Source organism: Myripristis murdjan, chromosome 11 (assembly GCF_902150065.1).
Source record: "Myripristis murdjan chromosome 11, fMyrMur1.1, whole genome shotgun sequence".
NCBI classification, from domain to species: domain Eukaryota; kingdom Metazoa; phylum Chordata; class Actinopteri; order Holocentriformes; family Holocentridae; genus Myripristis; species Myripristis murdjan.
The window spans coordinates 20,801,170-20,824,222 of NC_043990.1; the positions used below are offsets into that span (position 1 = coordinate 20,801,170).

The 23,053-nt window shown below is 42.1% G+C and overlaps 2 protein-coding genes across 7 annotated transcripts in view; both read right to left on the reverse strand.

The window, feature by feature from the left end:
* The window catches only part of tbc1d5 (TBC1 domain family, member 5), a 27,528-nt gene extending 25,991 nt beyond the window's left edge, over nt 1–1,537 (reverse strand). For 4 of the 6 annotated variants that reach the window (XR_003928911.1, XR_003928910.1, XM_030063133.1 and 1 more), the window contains exon 1: nt 1,446–1,537. The gene's annotated coding sequence lies outside the window, so the exon portion shown is untranslated. The other 2 variants (XM_030063130.1, XM_030063131.1) reach the window with 2 other exon arrangements.
* A 5,952-nt stretch (nt 1,538–7,489) lies between these two features.
* On the reverse strand, nt 7,490–22,729 carry satb1a (SATB homeobox 1a). The gene is made up of 10 exons (XM_030063852.1): nt 22,522–22,729; nt 21,305–21,481; nt 21,071–21,197; nt 19,685–19,808; nt 18,219–18,330; nt 17,010–17,545; nt 14,782–14,979; nt 13,473–13,628; nt 10,825–11,028; nt 7,490–8,963 (listed from the first exon to the last, which is right to left on the reverse strand). Exons 1-10 carry the CDS (start codon nt 22,727–22,729, stop codon nt 8,034–8,036), a joined length of 2,772 nt encoding a protein of 923 aa, XP_029919712.1. The 3' UTR covers nt 7,490–8,033.
* Nucleotides 22,730–23,053: the final 324 nt, after the last annotated feature.

Here is a 23,053-nt window from a genome sequence, read left to right on the forward strand (position 1 = left end):
AGACAGCCCAGGAGACTTCACCACAACTGTGTCACTGAGTCACTGCCAAATTACTGCCTGATGCAAAATAGGGTGTTAATGTAACACATGGCTCTAAGAGTACAAAAGCTCACAGGGGATTTAGAAAACAGCATTGAGAGGAGATGGCACTGCTAGTGTAGGTGATAGGAGACTACCGGGGAGTCAAAGAGAGAAACACTGTGCTAAACAAACTCACATGCCTCTACTTCAACACGCAATTACAGCCCAACGGCCTTAACAGTCACATGATCCGCAGGAGGCCAGTCTATTCTACACTCAGGACCTTGACTTGAGCCAAGATCGGGAACATGCTGTGTCCGGGGTCGACCGGCTGACACGCCAAAAACATCTTGCTTACATGAAGCGGCAGATCTTTGGGAGGACCTACACAATAAATAAATAAATAAATAAATAAACCAGGAAGAAACATATTCAACATATACACACATGCAGAAACACATTAGAAGCCCAATTTTAGAGTGTGATCACACATCACCCACCCACAGCCTATTTTCCCCAATACTGTGTGAGACAAGTGCAGGTGTGTGTGTGTGCAGCTTTGATAAACTACTGCAGACACTGTAAAGGGATCAGCCGTGCAACACAACAGGCAAAAGGCTGGTTTCAGTTCTGAGAAAACACTGTTCTTCCTCTCTGGATCTAAAGGTCGACAGACCAGCCTTTTACTGAATGAGAAGTGGTTTTACTGCCTAATGCAAATCACAATCTACCCAGTCACACAGCACTGCCTCTGTGCAGTTTTTCGCACTGAATGTTTCTTAGCAAGGTGGACGGGCCTCTAAAACAGCATTTTACACCGTGTGGGCAGGGTTTCACCACAACTCTGCATTGAAACCTGCTGGCACGGTGGCCCACCAGGATTCAATGGCATGTGGAGGAGCACTGCATTTTGCAAACATGTTATGCAAGAGATTTTTTTTTATTATTATTTTTCTGCTGCGCTTCTCAAATTACAACTCGCATCTATTAAAGTCAGTTTGCACATGAACTGGCATACAGTGCTCGATTAAATGCAACATGGATGGTAATAACCAGCGGGATTATCGATGCAAACACACACAGCGCCAAACAACAGCTAGCTTGTATCCAGCCAATGCAAAACGAAGGCAAAACGAAGGCAAAACTAGTTCAGAGGAACTTACAAAGACAAGCCGTGGTTAGGTTTTGTCTTAGTGAAGGTGACACAAACATGACAAGAGTGTTTCGGGAAGCAAGCTACTAGCTAGCGGTTAGCAGCGTCCAGCCGAGCCGGGAAGGGGCCTACTTCCGACATAGCGCTAGTGAAAGGCAACGAAACAAAGTGGTGACACACTCACACACGGATTAAAACCAGGTGTGACTACCACAGAGCGGCGTCAAGTAATGTTTCAAAGCGACGTGGACTGTCGGTGTGGTCCGGCTACCTGTTCAGATCACGCAGGACTCCCCATTCTGCTGTGTCGCTGCTCGGTCTGCTGATTTGTAAACAGCGGCGGGTCAGGCGGATGTGCTGAAGCCCAGCTGACTGATCATGTGACCGGGGAGCCGAGGCGGACGGGCCCGCTGAGGTCTGGCTGCAGACCCGCACACGGCACGGGTCAGAGTGAAATACATGAATGAATGGATGAATGAATAAAACCAGAAACTGAAACCAGAAACTTTTCATAAATCTCAGCAGTTTGCAATGAGGAAACAACAGAAACAGATAAAACTCTAAATATCAAAATAAAAGTCGTAATAAAATGGGTAAGATATGAAACGGGGAAAAATAAATAAATGAATAAATTAAAAATAAATTAAATTAAATAAAGTAAAATAAAAATGAATGATTAAATAAAAACAGAAATTGAGCAAACGAGAGGAAGAAATAGATAAAACTCAAAATATCAAAATAAATATAGTAATAAAATGAGTAAGACATGACAAGGAGAAAATAAATAAACAAATAAGTAAGTAAGTAAGTAAGTAAGTCAGTCAGTCAGTCAGTCAGTCAGTCAGTCAGTCAGTCAGTCAGCCAGTCAGTCAGTAAATTAAAACTCCAAACAGTGGATAAAAAGTAGATGAATGGTAAAAGCCCTAAGCTGTGCAGGCAGAAATGACTTTCATATTATCAAGATAACAACAGAAAAGTACAATAAAGTCAACCACTTTATTTAAATCTAAAACTCAAATCAGTGTATAGAAATTGTTGTGTCTTGATCATACAAATTTTAATATTTCTCCCTGTAGTTTGAGATGCAATATTTGAGGTTCATTTCCGCCAGCTTAGCCAGGGAGCCTCGCCCAGGCTCAGAGGTGGTCTGCAGGTCTGCATCTTGATATATTGGATGCACTGTCGATGTTATTTCCAAACCATTTAAAGTATTTTCATGAATAAATCCTCAGAGAAATGCTGCATCCTGATGTGCTGAGGTGCAGGAAGACATGTCAGCCTACTGACCACCCAGGACCCCTGTGTTACTTATGCCAAATATTAAATAATATTTCACACTGGTCTGGTTTAGGGACAGCGTTTGCTGGAAATATACAAATCCACAACCGACTTCAACTCAAAAAGCGATAAAGCCAATGCTGTTTTGTCACAGACAAACTGGAAGAAGGAAGGATAAAATGTGGCTTGGCTGTTCCTGTGCAGACTAAAGGAAAAATGTCCTTCATCCGGTCTTGTTCTGACAAATTACAAGCAGGGGATTGCTGCTGAGAGTGTGGTAATGGCAGCCAGTTTGCACAGGTTAGTGCCAAAACCCCATAATCTCAGGTAGACAAAGATAAAATAATAGTGGTGTGGCAAGGACGATTTAGTTTAGTTTAGTTTAATTTACCACAATTCCCATTAACTGTTTTGAATGAAAACATCTACTCTTTCTTGGGTCTAAATAGAACAAAACACATTCAGATACACATAAAATAAAAACAAAAGAAAAAGGCCATAATAATAAAAAAGAGGAACATGATTCACCTATTCTAAGATTTGTGGAAGTGCCACTACTTTCTATATATTTCTATATCTATCTTTATATTTATTTATGGGCAATTCTGGAGAAAGAAAGAAACAAAGAAAGATAAGGACAGGAGCAGCTGAAGAGTATTGACTATTCAAAGAACTAGGACACAAGGGCGTGTTGGACCATTGGACCGCATGAGTCAGCATGAGTTATTGAAACAAACACCTTGAGACAAAACAGACTATGAACACTTAAAGGGTCTCTTCAACATGAGTGTTGAAATAATCAGATACTTATTGGAGACTTACTAACAATAATAAGTGAGAACAGATGGGTGAGATTTGTCTAGGGAGTGTTTTAAGCACATGATGCTGTATAGACAACAGAAAACTCAAAACAAGGAGAATAAAAGTTACTGATGTGGTGCACATAAAATGCTGACAACATGCATAATTCAAGCTATAAAGGTCATTATGGAAAAAAGCAGTCCCTTTAAGAAAATAGGGGTGGGGACATCAAATATCAGTGGGCTAATGACTCAGAATGGGGGATGGGGTGCATGACAAAAGAGCCGTGATAATCATTACCGTCATCATCATCACAAGCATAGCATTTCAGGAGCACCATTATCATTATTATAGCTAATATTAGTGATGATGAGGCTTCCGCGGCCTCCCATTGGCCCTGACAGAGGCATTGTCATGGAAACAGATGACAGAAAGGAGCATATAGCTTTATTGAATTACTCCGTAAAGCTATTCTGACCAAATGGGGCTTGAACGTTGCACCATCTGAGGAAGCGCGCCGATGTGCAAAGTCAGTAAAGGGAGATAGCAGAGAGAAACAGGGATGGAGGCAGCAGTGCAGATGAAGGAAGCAACAGAAAGAAAGAAAGCAGACAGGAGACGGAAACACAGGCAGCATTGAGGGGCATGTGATTGTAGAGACACAGTTTTGCTGGTACAGAGTCCGGGTGATCAGCACAGTCGAATGTTGTCTAATAACTGCAAACAATGACACCAATTCACTGCTACTGACCCACGGCTGGGTAGAGTACAGAATACTTCTAAGTGGAGTAAGAGTACAGTTACTCATCCAAAAGTACTTGAGTATGAGTAAAAGTTACTGTGTAAGAAAACTACTCAAGAGAAACCCTACATTGGGTACATTTTTAGCTTGATCTATTTTCACACCATGTAATAAAACTTCAAAAAGAAGCGATTTAACAGCATTTTTCTTTTGTGGAGGAGACCAGGGATGCTTGTAGCACCACATTTGAAACTCCCAGAGAAAATTACCAGCAAAAGTGTTTTTTGAGGAAAAGATTTAACTTTTCTATCAGATTTATTTTTTGCATACTGTCCTGATACCAAATATCAAGAGATCCCAACAGCTACTATTAAAACCGCCCCAAGTGCTTTCATTTATATCTTAAAGGGGGCCTACACAATGCTGTGTGTTGATATTAAATATAAAGTTTCAAATGATGAGGTAAACGTATGTTAAAGTAATTCCTGTGAGAAAAAGCTCAGGCTTCAGGCTGCTCTGAATGTGAGGTTTCCAACTGTTTCCGATCTGCTTGCAACATGCAGTGCACAAGAAGTGTTGACAAGTGCTAAACATGTTGACAAACCTTAAAAATGTTTAAAATTGTACAATAATCAATATATTCATTAATTTATTCATAAACATTAGCGTGTTCTACCCATTAAATAATTTCTTGCAATATAATTTGACAGTATCCCTTCTTTTTTGTCATGTAGTGTGAAAAAAGATCATTTTTTTATTTAAAGAAATGATTAGTTGCAATAATGTGTATGATAAATAATCACTTTGAGTATTTGATTGATTAAGTTGTAACACACGTCCCTGGCATGTGTTACAACTGTCCCTGCACACTGACATGGTTGTAACAGTGGAGTGACTGTATTTAAACCAATTTTGCAACCTGTTCTTATTTCATAAAACCACTTAAATACATTGTTTCACTAACTGACAAGTTTGTAATATAGCAACTTGAGGCTGCACGGGCGTCTTCTCTCATCACCTGCTCTGTGGTGCTGAGTGTGAAGCTGCAGAGCGATGTGTGTCTGTCAGCTCACTGTGTGAAAATCATCAACTTTCTCTAAAACCATCATGGAGAGAGAAACCACTGTAATACAACCTATTTGCTCAAATATAACAAGGGAAAAGAGTCGATTACCGGTAGAAAAGAACAACTTGAGCTAGAGTAGTATAAGTACAGCCCACAGAACATAACGTGAAGGGCACTCACTCTCAAAAAGTGTGTTTTCTCCTTTGCATGACTCGTAATGTGTTACTGGACCAGAATATTCAACTATTTTAATTTTGTTTGTTGAGTAGGTATTCAATTTTCAGTTTTGGGATACAGATATTGCTTTTTTAATTTTTATTATTGCAGTCTGCTGCCTGCTTACTTTACTCGTCATTTTTTTAAAGATTTTTGTTTAATGCATTTCTGCTTTATTTGACAGTCACAGCAGAGAGACAGGGAAGGCAGGAGAGAGAGAGGGGCTGACATGCAGGCCAGTGACACTTATTTCCAGCATGATCCTGGTGGTGAAATGTAAGGCTCTGACATTTTATACAGTGTTGAGGCCTGTAGGCTGTTGACTTGCAGTGGGTAAACTTACTACCCACCTCTGTACCAATGTAATCATATGATCATAATAATAACACCAGGTTTATATTAAAATAATAGATACATAAGTTCCACCTGTTTCTCACCACACCGCTTGCTTCTTTGAGTCTGTTTTATGCTGATAAACCTTGCAAACCCCCCTCCATTTCCAAATCCATATTTAGCTAAACCACCCTGACTCTAAGATATATTCAGAGTGAAAATCTTATCTGGTGGTATCATGCCACTCAGCACCTGGCTGCAGAGTTTCGAGGAAGAAAAACATTTTGATATCATTCAGGAAGTAGAGGAGGCATGGTGTACCCTCCCAGATATCTCAGCCTCTGCATGCTCCCGCAGATTCTATCACACCAGATTGTAAACGTGTGTTTCTTGACGAGAGAGACGATAATGCATCAAAGCTGGCGTAACAAACCGCTGATGGGTGAGAAAAGTAGTGTCAAGTTTTTGAACAGAAGTGAGTAACATGACCCTATAGAATAAGACAACCTATTATCTGATGAGATGGGTCTATCAAATGTCTTTGCCCTATATTTTTCCCCCTGTCTTATCAATAAGTGAAGTTGAAAATTATCAGTCCAGCCCTGCACTCAAAACACATGAATATTTATTAAACTCAGAGATTATATATGTGAAAATAATGATTTCTCCTGGAAGATCAGTTGATTAGAACATAATGAAGTAAAAAAAAAAAAAAATACACGTGTGATTAATTAAAAAACTTAATTTATAAAAATGAACGCATCTTCATTCAGTTTAATGGTTTGCTAGGATAGTACTTTTTTAACACTGGGCTCTGGTTTCTTTGATTTCTTGATTGTTATATTTTTTTCATGATGACACATTAAACAATGTGCGCTTGGTTCCCCAAAAGCGCAGTCTGTCTAAAATAACAAAAACTTAATATTTGACTGTCAAAGCAAATGTTAAAATACGGCTTTCATAACCCTTGGACTTTAGTTTTGTTCATCTCTGCTACATATGATAACAAAATCAACACAATCCTACAAAAATGAGATAAATAACCTGCTTATGAACATAACACTTATAATAATTATTATTTTTTAAAGACAGATTCACAAATTCATGCACCAGTGGAAATGTGGGAATATTTATGTGATCAGGAGCAAATGATTTCTTTTTAATAACCATTAACCAAAATTGATGTGTTGAACAAAGGGACAAGAATGGACACATTTGCATGGTGGCATTTTGGATATCCTTATATTTATCAGGTTGGAAACTGAGCCATTGTTTCTATTCTGTATAATATAGCCTATACTGCATGAAGGGGTTCATTCCAAAATATTTGTACATACTAGTTACTAGTATCTCAAAATAACTATCTCAAATTCATCCATTAATATCCATTAAAAGGACCACACTCTTCAAAACATTACTTATTTGTCAGCAAAGCTCTTTAGATGACTCAGAACATTAATAGTGAGGATCCCGTGCTTTACTTTTGTCCCAACAGGAACTTTATAAGAACAAGCATCCATTTTTCCAGATGAAATTCATTTTGGAATGAAACTCTTAGATAGGATATGAAGCCATAATATTTTTTTTTTCTAATACACACTGCATGTCATCCAAAACAGAAATATGAAACTTGATCGTTTATACAGCAATGCAATAAACACGGACAAGGACAAAGTGAGAAATAACACCGAGGTTCCTGAGGGAAACCGTCATTTGAACTTTTTATGACAATATTAACAACAACAAAAAATGATTCAAAACACAAAGCACTCGTGAAGCATAGCAAAAAAAAAAAAATAAATTAAATTAAAAAAACAACGATGGAAATATCATGAGCATAGAAAAGACAGATTGGCAGTGCCACGTTCTACAAGGCATTTCTGGCATGAACATTTCTCTAAAGTCAGATATTCAACCAACGGAAATTTCTCTCTATAAACAATGATTTGTAATCTGAGGGGATCTGTATTGGGCCCCATTGATCCACATACATATCTACACAGAAACCGCATGTAATGAGTTTCATATAGCCACAGTTTTCACATCTTCTGTCCAAGTGCATTAAAGATCCTCAAAGCGCGAAACAGTTCTCTAATCGGGATTGCTATATAGTCGGCTTGATATAGTTTATTCATTTGAAACAGTGAAGCAATTGGCTGGAGCTATTTCATACTGTAGGTGTCTGTTTTACAATTCAGCGAGCATCCTCCAATGCCAAAGAGATATAATTCAGTCAGCTTTCCATAATCTTTTGGTGCACACAAGTGGGACAGACCACTACTAAAACAGTGCGAGTCATTACTGGTGTGTAGCGGCTGCAAGCAGACCAAGTTTGAGTTATGCCATATCAGAGAAGCGAAGCATCTCAGTAGCTGACAGGGAACATATGGCTCGTCCAAGTTATGCCGCTGGACGTATTTGGGTTAGATGAAGTTTTCTTGCTCCTCCTTCATGATAGGAATTGTTTGAGTGCCTACGTCCAATTCTTTCAAAATCGTGATCTCACTTTCTTCATTTTTCCGCGCTGCGCTCTCCTCCTCGTCCTCGTCCTGTGTCTCAGCGTTTTGATGTGAATCACCTGCCGTCACATTCACCTCCTCCTGTTGCTCAGTAGTTCTCGGTGCCTGGGCCAGGTCTGGGTCGGAGCAGCCGTACTGGTCCTCCTGGGTGTGACTGTGGTTGTGGTTATGGTGCTGATGCTGGCCCTCATTCCGACTCTGGTGGTCCTGGCTGTGGAAGAAGCTGAGGATGGTGTGTTTGGGCAGGCCCAGCTGAGCTGACAGGGTGTGGACCGCCTCCTCGTCCGGGTTAAGACCCACGTCCTGGATGAAGCTCTGCAGGATGCCCAGGGCTTCGCGGGACACTCTTAACCCCTCGTCCCCACCTCCTATCTCGTTGTCTGCCTCTATGAAGACCCCAACCCTGCCTCGGTCCTCATCCTTGACACCAGACCACTTGGCACAATGCCTCTCCTTATCCCAGCCCTCTCTGCCATCTCCATTAACTGCATCAGTGACTTTATCACCCACATCTTCGTCCTTCACCCGCTCACTGTTTTCGATATCCACGTCTCTTGCCCTGCCGGCGCTGCCCCAGTCCCTGCCCAAACTGCCCCAGTCTCCCCTTCCCCCATCAGCCCAATCCTTACTCTCTCCTCTCTCAGTGTTACTGCCTCTGCCCCGTAACCGCACTCTCACGTGCCCCCAGCCCCCACCCTCAACCTCAGCTGGCGATGCTGTGCATGGTTGCCGCGGAGACAGGTGAGGTCCCATCTCGGGTTGCAACGGTTGATGGGCCTGAGGGGTCGGGGGTTGGAGTTGGTGTTGCTGTGGCAATGGAGAGCGCCGCTGGTACTGAAAGAAAGAGCAATGAAGACAGAGATTAAAAGTTTTTAAAGAGGGAGTTTACCCTCGGTCTACTGAAAGCTACATTTTCAATATTACCCGAATATTTTCCGTGTGTGTTCTGGTACTGTGTCACATTCGGAATGGAAAGTAAAGTTAGTTAAAGTCAGCCTCAACAGAAATTTCAGGGCTATTGAGTACTGAGAAAACGTTTACCATAACAATTTTTCATGAGTGTTTTTACTGTAAAATTCAACTGACCATGGTCCGAGTCTATTTTAAAAAAAATAAATAAATACACTAAAATCCCTCTCAAAATGAATTTACCTCTTTGCTTAATGAAATATGCTTTCATATGGAGCCTCTAGTGTGCCACTTGAATAATTACAGACAAACTTAGCGGTTAATTATTATCCTTTAATTAAATGAGCATTAAATGCACCAGTTAGTAAATCTATTTCATTATTCTGTCTTTAAATGTCTGTCTTTAACAAAGAGGCATTATTTTAGAACTGATTTTGACAAATTTTTGAACAAACCCAAATTCGGTTAGATTAAGGAGCAATGAGATGGTATTGCTACGATTTCAGAACTGTTTGCAGACAGTAATTGAGGCTAAAGTTACTTGAGTTTGTGTAATCATCTTGTTTACTTCTGTATTTTTGGTCATGTTTCACACATTTTCCCTTAGCTTTGTAGGAGAGCAGCTTCTATGAGCACCATCTTCATTTTCACATCCAGGTTCATAGCGAATGGAAATTCCCGATAATGTAGAGACAGTGACATTCCTGTCCATCATTTAGTGATTTGCCCCAAAGCAACAACCAACCTATGATGTGCAGGTCAAGGAGCTTCTATTGATCCTTGCATCTAAAGCAGGGGCTTCTTCTCCGTATGTAAGGTATATTTGAACTTTAAGGGTGTCAAGCACAGAGACATGCAAGGGGCGTCTGATGTTAGGTTTTCACACGGAAGGTGCATTTCTCACCATGCTTCAGGTTAACAGAACAGACTGGGCTCTGAGACTTTCTATTCTCAGTCATCTCTTGTTTTGGTATCAGTGGAATAGTTCACTTCCACTTCCATGATGTTGTTTTTTTTTTTTAACTTTACTGCTGCAGAAAAGATCTTGCTTGAGCGTAGTGACTGAATGTGTCATGTCTTATGCTTGATGTCCTAATCATGATGTCTTTTTGAAATGTTATCTGCAAGATGTATTCTTTTATAATACTGTCAGAATCAGCCATGTCAGTACAATAATAGGGGTTAGATTACCCATTAGATTTCTTCGCATAATAGCCTCTGAACAGGGAAAAATCTATTTTCACTGTGAAGGAGATAGTGGTGACCATTACTGTGAGCTATTCACAGAGGGATACAGCAGGCACTGATCTATGCTGCATACAGGAGTTTCCCAGCTACATCGCAACCTGCTTGCATGTGTACTTACACAACATAGAAAAAACAATGAAATAAACAAAACAAAAAATAAAATCTTTATATTGTATGTTAACTGCTAGAATTTCAAGCAATCCATCAATGCCCAATAGTTGTTTTTTTATATTTTAAAGGCATCTTTGGTGATGGTGGTTTTGCACTGCACCTCTTACAAATCTACTGACATCCACGTTTTGTAATTTCCGTGTTTTTTCTGTTGATGAAGTCTGAGTTTCTGCTCTTTTCTTTGTCTATACAGCCATGGTGTGCTAACACTGGTCACACTAGCCAAACAAACTGTTAATATAAAATGCATCAGTTACTGTGCATCAAAGGCCTTTCCATGAGAGGAGCTACCTGACACCTGGAGTCCTATCAAACATGAAACGTTTGCAGTGTGTGTCTGTGTGTGTGCAGATGTGTGCAGCCTCACCAGTGTATTATCACTGCTGAGCAGTGTGAGTCTGTCAGTGCAGTGCTGCTGGGCCGTGGTGTTGCTGCTCTCCTGTTCGTAGATGGCGTCCCGCTCGGTCTGGGCCAGGCTGAGGAAGCGGCGGATCATACACAGGTTCTCCCAGAGGGTGCGGTTCTCTGGACTCGGATCCTCCTTCCAACGCAGCAGCTCACACAGCCAGCCCTACGCAGACGGCACAGATAAAACTGTCAGGAATTTATCACCTAATCCAGTCAGTGGCCAGAGAGCTACTGTGACCCAATCATTAGAGAGTCTGTCCTTCAACGAAGAGAGGTCAAGCCCAGGTGTCAGCAAACATCCACAGCTGTAAATTGTCTTTGAGCAACACACTGAATCCTAATGAGCTGCTGCTGTTGTGTGTGACCCGGCGCTATGACCTCCTTGTAGAGGAACAATTGAAAAGAGAATTTTCTTTTGGTGATCAATAATGTATTGCAACAAGAGGCACTTGAGCTGTCTAATGTCCTGCCATAACCATTATGATCTATTAAACACAACCGGTTATGCTAATGGCCTCATTAATTAACTATTGACTTTTAATGCATTAATTAGAAAATATTTCTGTCCACATACTTGTCTTCACATAGCACATGGGTGGTGGTAATATGAACCGCCTATCTCAAGCATTAAATGCTTACAGTAGCTTAAGAAAAATACAAATTTCCTCATAAATATGCAAATGTATGAAGCAAGGAGCTCCACAGTAATCTTATCATATGAGGGAACCTGTAGTGTCGATATGAAGTTTCTGTCATGTATTGGTCTTGAGTTATTGTGTTCATTAATCTTGTCACTGTAATTTGAACTATTAGATAAAAGAATGTAATAAAAATGGTGATCATGGCGGGAAAGTTGTGGGTTTGACCCTTGAATGAACACACTTCTTTCCTTCACCAGCTGTCAGTGTAACCTTGGTCAATATATTTCACTTTTCCAATGAAACTGGACTATGGCCAAAAATGTGGTTGGACCGGTAATGTCTCAGGTGTGAAAGTGTATGATGACAGTGAGAAGCAAGGTGTTGCTGAAAACAAGAATCCACGCTCGATTAACCTTCCCATGGAAACTAAAGTGAAACCATAACTATCTACTTTCACAGCACTCATTCAAACCCCGTCCATGATATGAAACGACACGTCTATTTCCTGCCTTACCCTCAGTATACCAACAGAAACACAAATAAATGTTGAAGGGCGGTTTGCCCAATCTACTTTAAGTAGAAGAAGAATCTACACTCGTAGCAAAGCCCAAAGATCATGGTGAGATTTTGTTATTACCTAGAATTCTTTCTGCATCAGCGGAGGAGAAACTTGTGAGTGGCAGATTGAGGAACGTAAAGCCAGGCTAGTTCCGGATTCATGAACTGGAGCACAAGCATGTGTGCAAGCAGTCGCACATGCACACACACACACACACACACACACACACACACACACACACACACACACACACACACACACACACACACACACACACACACACACACGCACACACACACCTGGCTGTAGCCCAGCTCTAGCACACAATGCCATCCAGATGCACAGTGCAGATAATACAGAGAGATCCAACACGGTTCTGCCTGCCAAACAGCCGTGCACAGCTACTGAGGGGGTAATACAGAGAGAGAGGGAGAGAGAGAGAGAGGGACAGAGAGAGAGAGAGAGAGAGAGAGAGAGAGAGAGAGAGAGAGAGAGAGAGGGAGGGAGAGAGGGAGAGTGAGGGAGTGAAACTGAGGTAAAGAGGAGAGCCAGAGAAGAGAGAGATAAAGAAAAAGAACATGGGGAGTTCTGGACCACCTGTCAGTGCTGGCATGACCGCTGAATGACCCCTAAACACCCTCATGATGAGTAGAGAGAGAGGAAAGTTATAGGGAGAAAAGGGCGATGCAACAGAGAGAGAGAGAGAGACAGACAGAGAGAGAGGAATACAAAGACAACAAGAAAGAAAGAAAGAAAGAAAGAAAGAGAGAAAGAAGGAAAGGAAGAAAGAAAGAAAGAAAGAAAGAGAGAGGGTAAATGGGAGATATTCAAGACAGGAAGAGAAAATGAGACAGCTGAAATCCCCCCATTCCATGAAGGGAAATTATCCTCAAAACAAAAGGCAATAACAAGCTTATGGCGCCGCCATAAAAATGGGAACAATAAACACTCAAATCATCTCTGTGTGTCTGTGTGTGTCTGTGTGTGTGTGTGTGTGTGTGTGTGTGTGTGTGTGTGTGTTTGCTCATACATGCATGTGCTTGTAAAATATGTCTGTGTGGCTTCATGCAAATAAGTGGTGTGCATGTATGTGTACGAGTGTGTGTGTGTGTGTGTGTGTGTGTGTGTGTGCCTGTGCATGTGCATGTTTGTGTATGGCGACTATTAAACCGGTAATTTAGGACACAATAGCAGTCTGATGCACTGATGATAGTCCTCTGTAGAGTACAGCTGCTGGTTGATTATCTGGGCTTTCCTCCACACACACACACACACACACACACACACACACACACTTACCATCCCTGCTTTGACTGTGGAAATATATTAATGACTTTATCACAGGCACTAGATTTGAACGATAAAGCAATAGAAACAACTGGGGGGAGTGTGTGTGCATGTGTGTACCTGACTCTTGGAGGCAGCCACCTTAGCGAACATGGCCTGAGACACCTTGGCTCTCTTCATCTCGTGCTGAATCTCCTCATAGATTGAGGCGGTGATGTTGAGGACACAACTGTCTGTCTTCAAGCCTCTGTCTCCTGTAACTGGGGACAGCCTCGCCTGGAGGGGTGGGCAAAGTGATTGGATTAAAAGAGGAGCTACTTAAAACACAAAGTAATGGGCTGATGGGCAAGAGGGGAGGAAAAGGAAGAATATGGAGGACTCACTGAAGACATGGCTAGGGGAAGCCGCGAGGGCCAATCTTCCGCCTTCACACAGTTTGCTTCGTCTTTCCTGGACTGCAGCATCACAGAGACACAGAGATCAGCAACAGATACCAATTACTCTTGTTACTTTAAGGACTTCTATTTTGCAATGCGTAATTTTACTTAAATACTGTATGTCCTGACTCAAGTTATCATATTGTTCTACATTTTAAACTGCATCTGTTAGCGAGTATTCATGTTATAAGCGCTGCACCAGAAAGTGGCCAAGATATGATTCATAAGTGAGTGAAACAAGGTAATGGAAAATCCAGGGTTGTCAGTCACGTAAAATTTCCCTTTCCTTGACGAAACCTTTAAACACACTTCAGACTCAGAAGTTTAGTATTCTCTTTTATTTTACTCTGCAGGGGAGGTGAACATGACATGAATACAGTGGAAAATAAATACTAAGTCTAATGACTTACCGTTTTTCTTTTCTTTCTTTCTTTTTTTTTTTAAATTGAGGCTGTCAATTTCCATGATATTACACAACTTGTCCTAATTTATTAAATTCACTGACTTTTCCTGTCTGGAAAACCTCCCAGAAATTCTATGAACCCTGAAAGTTACTGAATATCAACAGATCCAAATCCACTGCCTTGGCCTGCACAGAAACCACCACTAACAAGTGCCTACATATATTTTTTATATATGTATTATATATTTATATTTTATTTATATTTAATTTACGCTTTCATCCATCCATTTATTTATTTATTTACTTTGAAGCAGCACAATTTGAACTCTGTCCTCTTATCATTTTTGGATTATATCGAGAGAGTGACTTTACCCCAGTTACATTTTAAATCAACTCAAGACTACACCAATTTACTCTGGCTTAAAAATATTTTTACAAGAACAATTTTACTTCAACTCAAGTAAAATTCAACACTTTTAAGTAGAATATTTTGGTAATTTTCACTTTTTCTCCAGGTAAGACTACACATTACTTTATGTTTATGACAGTAAGTTTGTACGATTGACTGTCATATGCATGTCGCTCAGACCTGTGTGGGCCGTGGTGGTGTGTTGCTGCTGCTGGGTGTGATTCCAGTCAGGCTTCTCTCTTTCTCCTCCTGGTAGATTCGCTCCCTCTCGGCCTCGGGCAGCTGCAGGAAGTTGTGCATGGCCCGCAGGTTGACCAGCAGGGACTGGGAGGCATGTTTAGGGTCCTCCTCCTTCCGCAGGATCTCTGAGAGCAGGCCCTGGTATACACACACACACATATATACACACACACACACACATATGAAGCACACATACATTTTTAGTCATGTTGAGGTCATTTAGGCATGCATCAGTTCCACATTTTATTATAAGATGGAATAAACAGCCTTGTAAGTGGTGATTATGCTTTTCTTGAGAGACTCTGCCCATATTATTTAAGTAAGCCTCTGAACATAAATGGCCATAGATACTAGGTATTGTTATAAGAGACAGATAATACTGAACAATTTTAGATAATATACACAGAAGAGTGACAGGAAATAATGATTTTTTTACTCCAAAATGAGATATCTAACATTTGACAAAACTGACAGCTAATTTCAGAAACTGATTACTGGTGTGAAAATAACACGTGCTTTACTACTTAAGTTCTCTTAAGGTAGTTGAGCTTTTGAGATTCAAATTGTCTGTTGAAATATTGACTCAAGAATTTCAGATAACGTTTCTTGAAAATGGATACATGCCAATGAAAACCCTCAGTTGGGCAGAGGGTTGATAAAGCTTATGAGCCTGAGGAGAAGGTGCATGCCCATTCTGAAGTGGTTTAATGTTTTAATACTGACGTCTTTTGATAATGAGAGCTATGTATTATTTTTCCAAACCCAGACAATCTTTCAAATGTTCACTGACTTAACTGTGTGGCTTGACATTTTGAATATCACCCACATAAGAGATATCATGATCCACGTCACCTCAAAGATTATGGATTTTTCCATCAAACCCTATCTTCACGTAAAAATGGCAAATACTAAATTTCTGATATATCTCCAGCAGCACTGAGCAAAACCAGATCCCATTGAAACAGAAACCGCGACAAGTCTCAACAGGCTACAATTTCATAGCTAGAGGCGACAATATATTAACATCTGGTTTCCAAAGCTTTCCTATTAAAGTGCACTGGTTGCCTGTAGAGCTAGCATTTATTGTGGGTGTGAGTGTCTATGCAGGAAGGCCTTCAAAAATCACATGGAGATTTTAGGGCTTCCTTCATGAAAAATTCAGATTCCACGCTGGCATAGAAATAGCACGAGAGGAATGTGCATTCTTATTCAAATCATGGATTATTATAAGTCTATGGATCCAACCCCCAAACTCCTCCTTCCAAATAGATGGAGACTTAACGTGCATCACCAGTTGACAAATGCCTCCCTCACTTCTAGCTGGCATGTTGGCATCGTGCCCAAATGGTACGGCTGGCACTACAGCACCTTGGTCTTGGCAACGGGGAAACATGGGGGTGGATAATAACTGGCTCTGCTCATTATGATGAAAATGATAATGACGGTAATAATAATAATAACAATAGGCTTAGCCTGTCCTCTGAGCCCCGTTTCTGTTGGCTTGGTGGTGTATGTGTGATGATAGACACAGATAGGGTTGCCTTTTAGTGTAAGAGGCGATGGTAGAGGGAGATTTGGAGGGGGATTCGAAGGAGGCTAACAGACAGAGAAAGGGAGAGATTTTAAAAAAAAAAAAAAGATGAATTGTCAACGTGAAGGAGAAATGGAACGGATGGAAGGGCTGCCAGAGGGAGAGGTGGCAAGATGGAGGGACAGTGAGATGGAGGAAGAGGTAGAGAGGGAGACAGAATCTCTCCAAGGGGGTGTGATTAGTTGGCCCAGCAGCTGCTTCAATGCTGGCACCAGCTTTGTGCTGCAGAGAGCTGGCACAAACACACACACACACACACACACACACACACACACATACACACACACACACACACACACACACACACACACACACACACACACACACACACACACAAATACATACACACATATGTGCACACATGCACAGAAGGAGGGGGCACTGCGGCAAAGGCCATGCCAACGTGCCAACCATCAAACAGGCTCATTCACAGAACAGGCACTTACCTTCCACCACCACCACAACAGAAAACACTTTCAAAAGCCAGCAAACAGTTGCCTTCTCTTATGAATTTGAACCCCTCTCATCCCACTGTCATCATCTATCACTCTCTACCTCCTCCTCCTCTCTTCCATACCTGGGTCCTGTTGAAGGCCACACGGGCGAAGATGGCCTGGGAGATGCCTGCTCTCTTAAGCTCCTCCCTCACACACTGGTAGATATCACTGGACACGTCCGACGGCCCTCCGGACGACCCAGATGACGTCTGGCTTTGTGGCACTGCTGCAGGGCCTCCTCCCGGGCCACACTGGGCCTGCTGTGGGGCCTGGTGATCGGGGGCTTTGGAATGCACCACAGGGGGCGCTCTCCCCACAGGTGGGTGGTTGAGATACTGCTGCGGGGAGGGTGAGAGACCCTGGCCAGCTAGCATGCGGCTAACAGCGTATTGCTGGTTGAGAAACTGGGCCATCACCAGCTGTTGGCTGACCAGCTGCGGGCTGAGGGGTGCGGCTACCAGCCCGGACGGGCGGAGACCGAGGGGCGGGCGGCCACAAATGTTGGCTACTCCTCCGTGAGAGAAGAGAAGGCTGGAGCTCTGCTCTGCTGTGCTACCTGGGATTGGCTGCTGGGTAACGGTGATGTGAGCTGACTGGTCAGAGAAACTGTCCATTTCTGAGTGGGAGGTTTGTTCAGGAGAGAGGAGGGGGATAGGAAAAGGAAAACAAAGACACATTACAGAATTGCAAACAGGCAAGATACAGACCACTGAAGTGGTTGGGGCTTCCAGGGCACTTGCACTTCTTTTATTTTATTGTATATGGCAAACATTAATAGTGTTGCTGGTTCCTATTAATCAGCAACTGGCATTTGGCTGGTGAGTATTTTTTCCCCCAACTAAAAACATTACTATTTTTCACTGCACATACACTTTCTATAAAAATTGTAAATAATTATTCTTGATTTTGTAGTTAGTTTGCTTGTAAGTTGATTATCACATAAGCATTAACTTATCATGGTTATGTGATAATCAGCTTAAAGGAAACAAGTTAACGCACCGGGAATGTACCATAAATTTGACAGCTGTTTAAATGCAAGTTAGCAAATGCTAGCAATTTTTCAATTTTTTTTTCATTGCAGCTTAAAACGTGTTCCACACCAATGTCAACACATGAAGACATAAAGATGTAAAGATGGCAGCTTTGAACCAAGTGTGAAGCAGTAATTTTGTACCCCGATGCGTTTTCCCATTCTTGAGAGTTGGAGCTCCAAATCACCTCAGCGGTCTGTGAAGATGTATCAAGGAAGCCACACCCAACGTTTAGAAGCCTGATTAAAAATTCCTCACCGTTGAAGCATTTGGTCTTCTTGAAGTGCTTGTACCATCGCCCAAACTCATGACACTTGGCGGCGGAGACGTTTGCATAGTAAGTGCTGTTTACAATAGAGGAGATCATACTCTGAAACAGAGCGGAAAAGACAATAGAAATTCATTACATTCTCCAAGTGTCTGCTCTGGGCTGCCTGGGTGTCTCAGCTGTTCACACATCTGATATTAATGAACTCAGATCTGTGTTATTAAAAAGACCCCCAGGTAAATAGGATAATAAAGACAGATGAGTGTGTCAGTGTGTGTGTGTCAGTGTGTGTGTGTGTGTGCATGTGTGTGTGATCAAACAAAAAGACTAGGGGTCGTCATAGAGAGTCATCTCTCTCTCTCTCTCTCTCTCCCTCTCTCTCTCTCTCTCTCCCTCTCCCTCTCCTTCACACACACAGACACACATGCATACACACACACAGTTTTTCCCCCAAGACCATCCTGTGCAATCTTTACATCTGATTACACCTTTCATCTTCTCATATTTATTTTAATCTGCTCCTTGCAAACAAGAGAGGGGTAAGAAAAGGGAAAGGAGAGAGAGTGAGAAAGAGAGGAAGAGAAAGAGAGAGAGAGAGAGAGAGAGAGAGAGAGAGAGAGGGAGGGGTGGGGGGTGGGGGGTGGGGGAGGGGACATGGCTGGTATCAGATCATAACACAGCAGAGAAGGAAAGAAGGAGAGAGATAGCGTGCGATTTCTCTTTATCAAACTGTAGATGTCCTACACACCCGCAGGCAAAATAACACATAGACTGTATTATTATAAATATTCACTGCGAGGCCGTCACCAAACACTGTATGATTTATAGAGAATCATTTGTGCGGTTGCATGTGGGTATATGTGTGTGCATGTGGATACGTGCGCCTGCTGAGAGCGTCTGCCTGCACACATTCATAAAACATACAAGACAAACTGAAGTGGACCTGAAAACCAGATTTGGATGTGAATTACTGCAGCACCACCCAGGACCAGAGCTAAACTAAAGCAGAAAGAGACGGAGAGAGTGACAGACAGATAGACTGATTGAGAGCCAGACAGGGCGACGGGCTGACAGACAGATGAGGTGACAGACAGACAGACAGACAGGTTGGCAGTAGAATGAAGCCACGGTGAGATAAGCAGCAGTCAAGGCAGTGGGGCTCTTTAAGAGATAGCCATCTCGCTTTATCTATTTCTCCCTCGCTCCCTGCCCCCACATCTTATCTTCCTCTGCATCTGGACTTCCTGTCTAGATTTTGGACCACACGCTCACTCATTCTAACACGCCAAGGTAAGCACACACACATACATACACACGCTTGCATAGGACTTGGAAGGACAACTTCAGGCCTATTTGTCTTCCTCTTGGCTTGCATGCATACACTGTGCAGCACAGTTCTCTCTCTCTCTGTGTGTGTGTGTGTGTGTGTGTGTGTCTGTGTGTTTACGTCCTATACCTGGGACAGAGGGCACTCCTTGGCCAGGGAGCTCTGGTTCATGTCCTTCAGGAGCTCCTTCAGAGCGTTCCTCACTGTGGAGTGGCTCCACTGCTCAGCTGGCAGGTCCTCCAGCTTGGGACAGCTAGACACAGAGCAGGTGGTTTGAAAATGCCGTGAAAAGCCACTATGTGTCCAAACAATTTCATTTCTTTCTGTTGAAGAAGCGATATCCTCCTAAATTCTTTATTTTTATTTATTTATTTATTTATTTATTGCTGTTGTGTGATCCTGTGCCTTTCCCAGCATAACATAGCAGGCAGGGCAACACCCTGGACAGACTGCTAGTCCACCACAGGGCTAAATGAGATACAGATGCATAGACGGACACACTCATATAAACACTTAGGGGAGTCTTCAGTTCAACTGACTTGCATGTCTTTGGACTGTGGGAGGAAACTGGACCCGGAGGAAATGCACAAAAAACATGCAAACTCCACACAGAAAGGAGGCAGGGAGTCGAAGCCGGGTCATTTTTGCTGAGACAACCATGTTAACCTCCCCACTCCTCCAAAGTGAAAAGGAGAGAGAATGTTTACAATAAAAAAGCTCTGCATTATCATTCAATCTTTATTGATGAATGATTGAACAGCTGTTTCAATTTAAAATTATTTGAATTAAGTGCAGTGAAACTGATGTGACCTCAATCCAAAGGGCAGAGATTCAATCTTGAGGCGGTAATAACTACTTGCTGTATCATTTTCACCCCTGTGGCAGGTTTGTTCCACAGAGAGCATGAGGGTTCCCCAGCTTTTTAAAATGCATGCCCAAGGCAAAAAGTGCGACAGAACTTGCAAGCCACAGGTTGAAAACTTTAGTGGGACACTGAATGTGTATAAATAGAAGTAGAAAATAACTTCAGTGGCCTTATGTCATCAAAATGCTTGTTAATATGCATTAGATAAGCCAGCTATCTCAAAATCACTCGTTTAATCTTATCACATGATCAAAATAGCCCAAGTGGAAGATATTTTTTATCACTCACCGGAGACTGCTAGAAAACCACAAACAAAAAAAATGTGTGGGAACTTTAGCCCATGAGCCCCACTGTGAATTTCTTAACTCACTTATTTATTGAAATGTCTCATGTCTCACATATCAAAAGAAGGAAAACATCCTGGACAGGTTGCCACTCCTTTTCAAGGCAAACAGAGTTAAAATTCACAAATTCAAAACTTTGGGTAATTTAGAGTCTCCAGTCCATTTGACTTTATGTCTTTGGTGTATAGGAGAACATGCAAATTTCAAGCAAAGGACCAGGAATTAAATCCAGGATCTTTCTGGACTGAAGTGATAGTGTTTACCACTGAGCTGCCGTGCCATCCCTCCGCATGTTCGCCCCCCTACCTCTGCAGCTGTATCTTCAGGGTGATGACATGGTGGACGTCCTGCAACATGTCAGCCACCGTGGCATCAGGAGCATCTGTTACACAGGACAGAGGGACGGGGTTCCACCTGCCCACCTGGATCAGACCTGAACATAGCATACACACTCTCATGTGAGAACGCATGAGGATGGACTCTGCTTGTGTTCTCATCATTCTGTGCTTACATACTGTACAGCGCGAGTGTGTGTGATACCTTTGGCCTGTGCAGCAGAGCTGTGTGAGTAGCCCAGCGTCAGCAGGGCCATCTCTATCAACTGGTTAAACAGCAGGTCTCTCCTGACCAGCACAAACTCGGCGTGCTCTTCCCTCCTCTCACCCTCCACCGGACTCTCCCTGTGCTCCACCACACAGAACACTGGCAGCAGGCTCCCTGAGGTGACAGACACGCAGCAACACCATCAAATACAAGCACCTGACAGCCTCCAAATGGTGTCACAAGGCGTGACATGTAAGTGCGTAGTGGAAAAGTACAGAGTACATGACACAATGGGAATTCAGTTAAAAATGTGTCAATCATTTCTTTGTGTTAACCCCAACCAAAATCAAATCGTAGCTGAGCCATAGTCAGGTATTTGGTCAACTTATAATCTGTTACTGAGTCAATAAAATTGTAGAAGAAGCAAATAACTGCAATTAAAGTTGATTGTTGCTTCAGCAGACGTGCAATTTCTCAGCCTCTCAGGCATGAAAAATCTTCAACATCATGATATGAGGCATTTAACATGACAACTTAGGCTAATGAGCTCATTTTAGGTGAACTATGCAAGACTGCCAAGGGTCGGGTGAAGTCAGGAGCCTTTAGACTTAACTAAAAAAAAAAAAAAAAAAAAACTCCCTCAAAAGTTGAATCTAAGCAGTCCTCACAACAGTCAATACTCAATTTTGAGTATTTTAATTGAGTTAATATTTCTGTCTTGGCATGCATATAAAGATGGGTGTTTATTATTAGGAGTTCTGTATGGTAAAGCATTAGGAAATTATGATAGATTAGGAAAATCTTTTTTTTCTCATTAATATGCTATTAATTCATCCTATCATCAGCTCTATTGGGGAAGTCTGTGATGTAAGTTTCTAAGGTTTAGCCACTGTGGTCACAAGGATGTGTTTTAAAATAGACACACATAGATGCCACAAAGACAACATAATGTCCCACAAACTATATTTATTACATCATTATTATTAATGTTTTTATTATACAATAACAACCACTATCCCCAATGAGCCTATAAGACGCTCTTAGTTGACATATCGTCTGACAGAACAGTTGCATATCCCTTTACCAGAGAACACACTAATATCAATTTACACTACGTCTAACACCTGAAAAACAATCTCTAGAAACTAGAACCCACTGCCTCCTCACTGCACATCTGCACCCTCTCTCTTCCATAACTCCCGCTGTGAGTGTACCTCTCTTGTGCCAGCTCTTGCCCTGTGGCCTCAGTGTGGCGGGTTTGAGGGCCAGGCCGGCGGCTTTGGCCCCTGGACTCCCCTGCCTACTCCTCTCCTGGGCCGAGGGTCCTTGCTCCAGCCGGGCCAGCTTGGCAGGAGGAGGCCGGGGCTCCGCCACAGGATCACTGCCTTCAGGCAGCTTGGCTCCATTGCACAGAGGGTCCATCTGGAGTCTCACACCAACACCTCAGATCACACACACCTAAGAATGAGAGAAAAACGAATGGAACAGAGTGATGCCAGGGAACGGACAGTGTGCTCACATGAAAAAAAAAACAAAAAAACAAAAAAAAAAAAAAACATGGGAGCTTATAGACTGTCTGTGACACTCATGAGTGACTTTATAGTAATGTTGCCTTACTTTGTAGAATTTTTCATGCCTTGTTCTATCCCTGCATTTTCACATAGGTCACAATCCTTCAAAAATATGTTGACATTAATTAAAATATTGATAGTGAGTGTCAAAATGATTTGAAATAGAGATATCTCA

Bases quoted from the DNA above. Each gene is read 5' to 3' on its own strand.
- satb1a (XM_030063852.1), bottom strand. From the start codon at position 22,729: ATGGACCCTCTGTGCAATGGAGCCAAGCTGCCTGAAGGCAGTGATCCT. The intron at 21,482-22,521 runs GTACACTCACAG...CTGTCACCTCAG, and splicing joins CAAGAGCTGGCACAAGAGAG to GGAGCCTGCTGCCAGTGTTC. The intron at 11,029-13,472 runs GTACACACATGC...CCGTCTGCGTAG, and splicing joins TGGCTGCCTCCAAGAGTCAG to GGCTGGCTGTGTGAGCTGCT.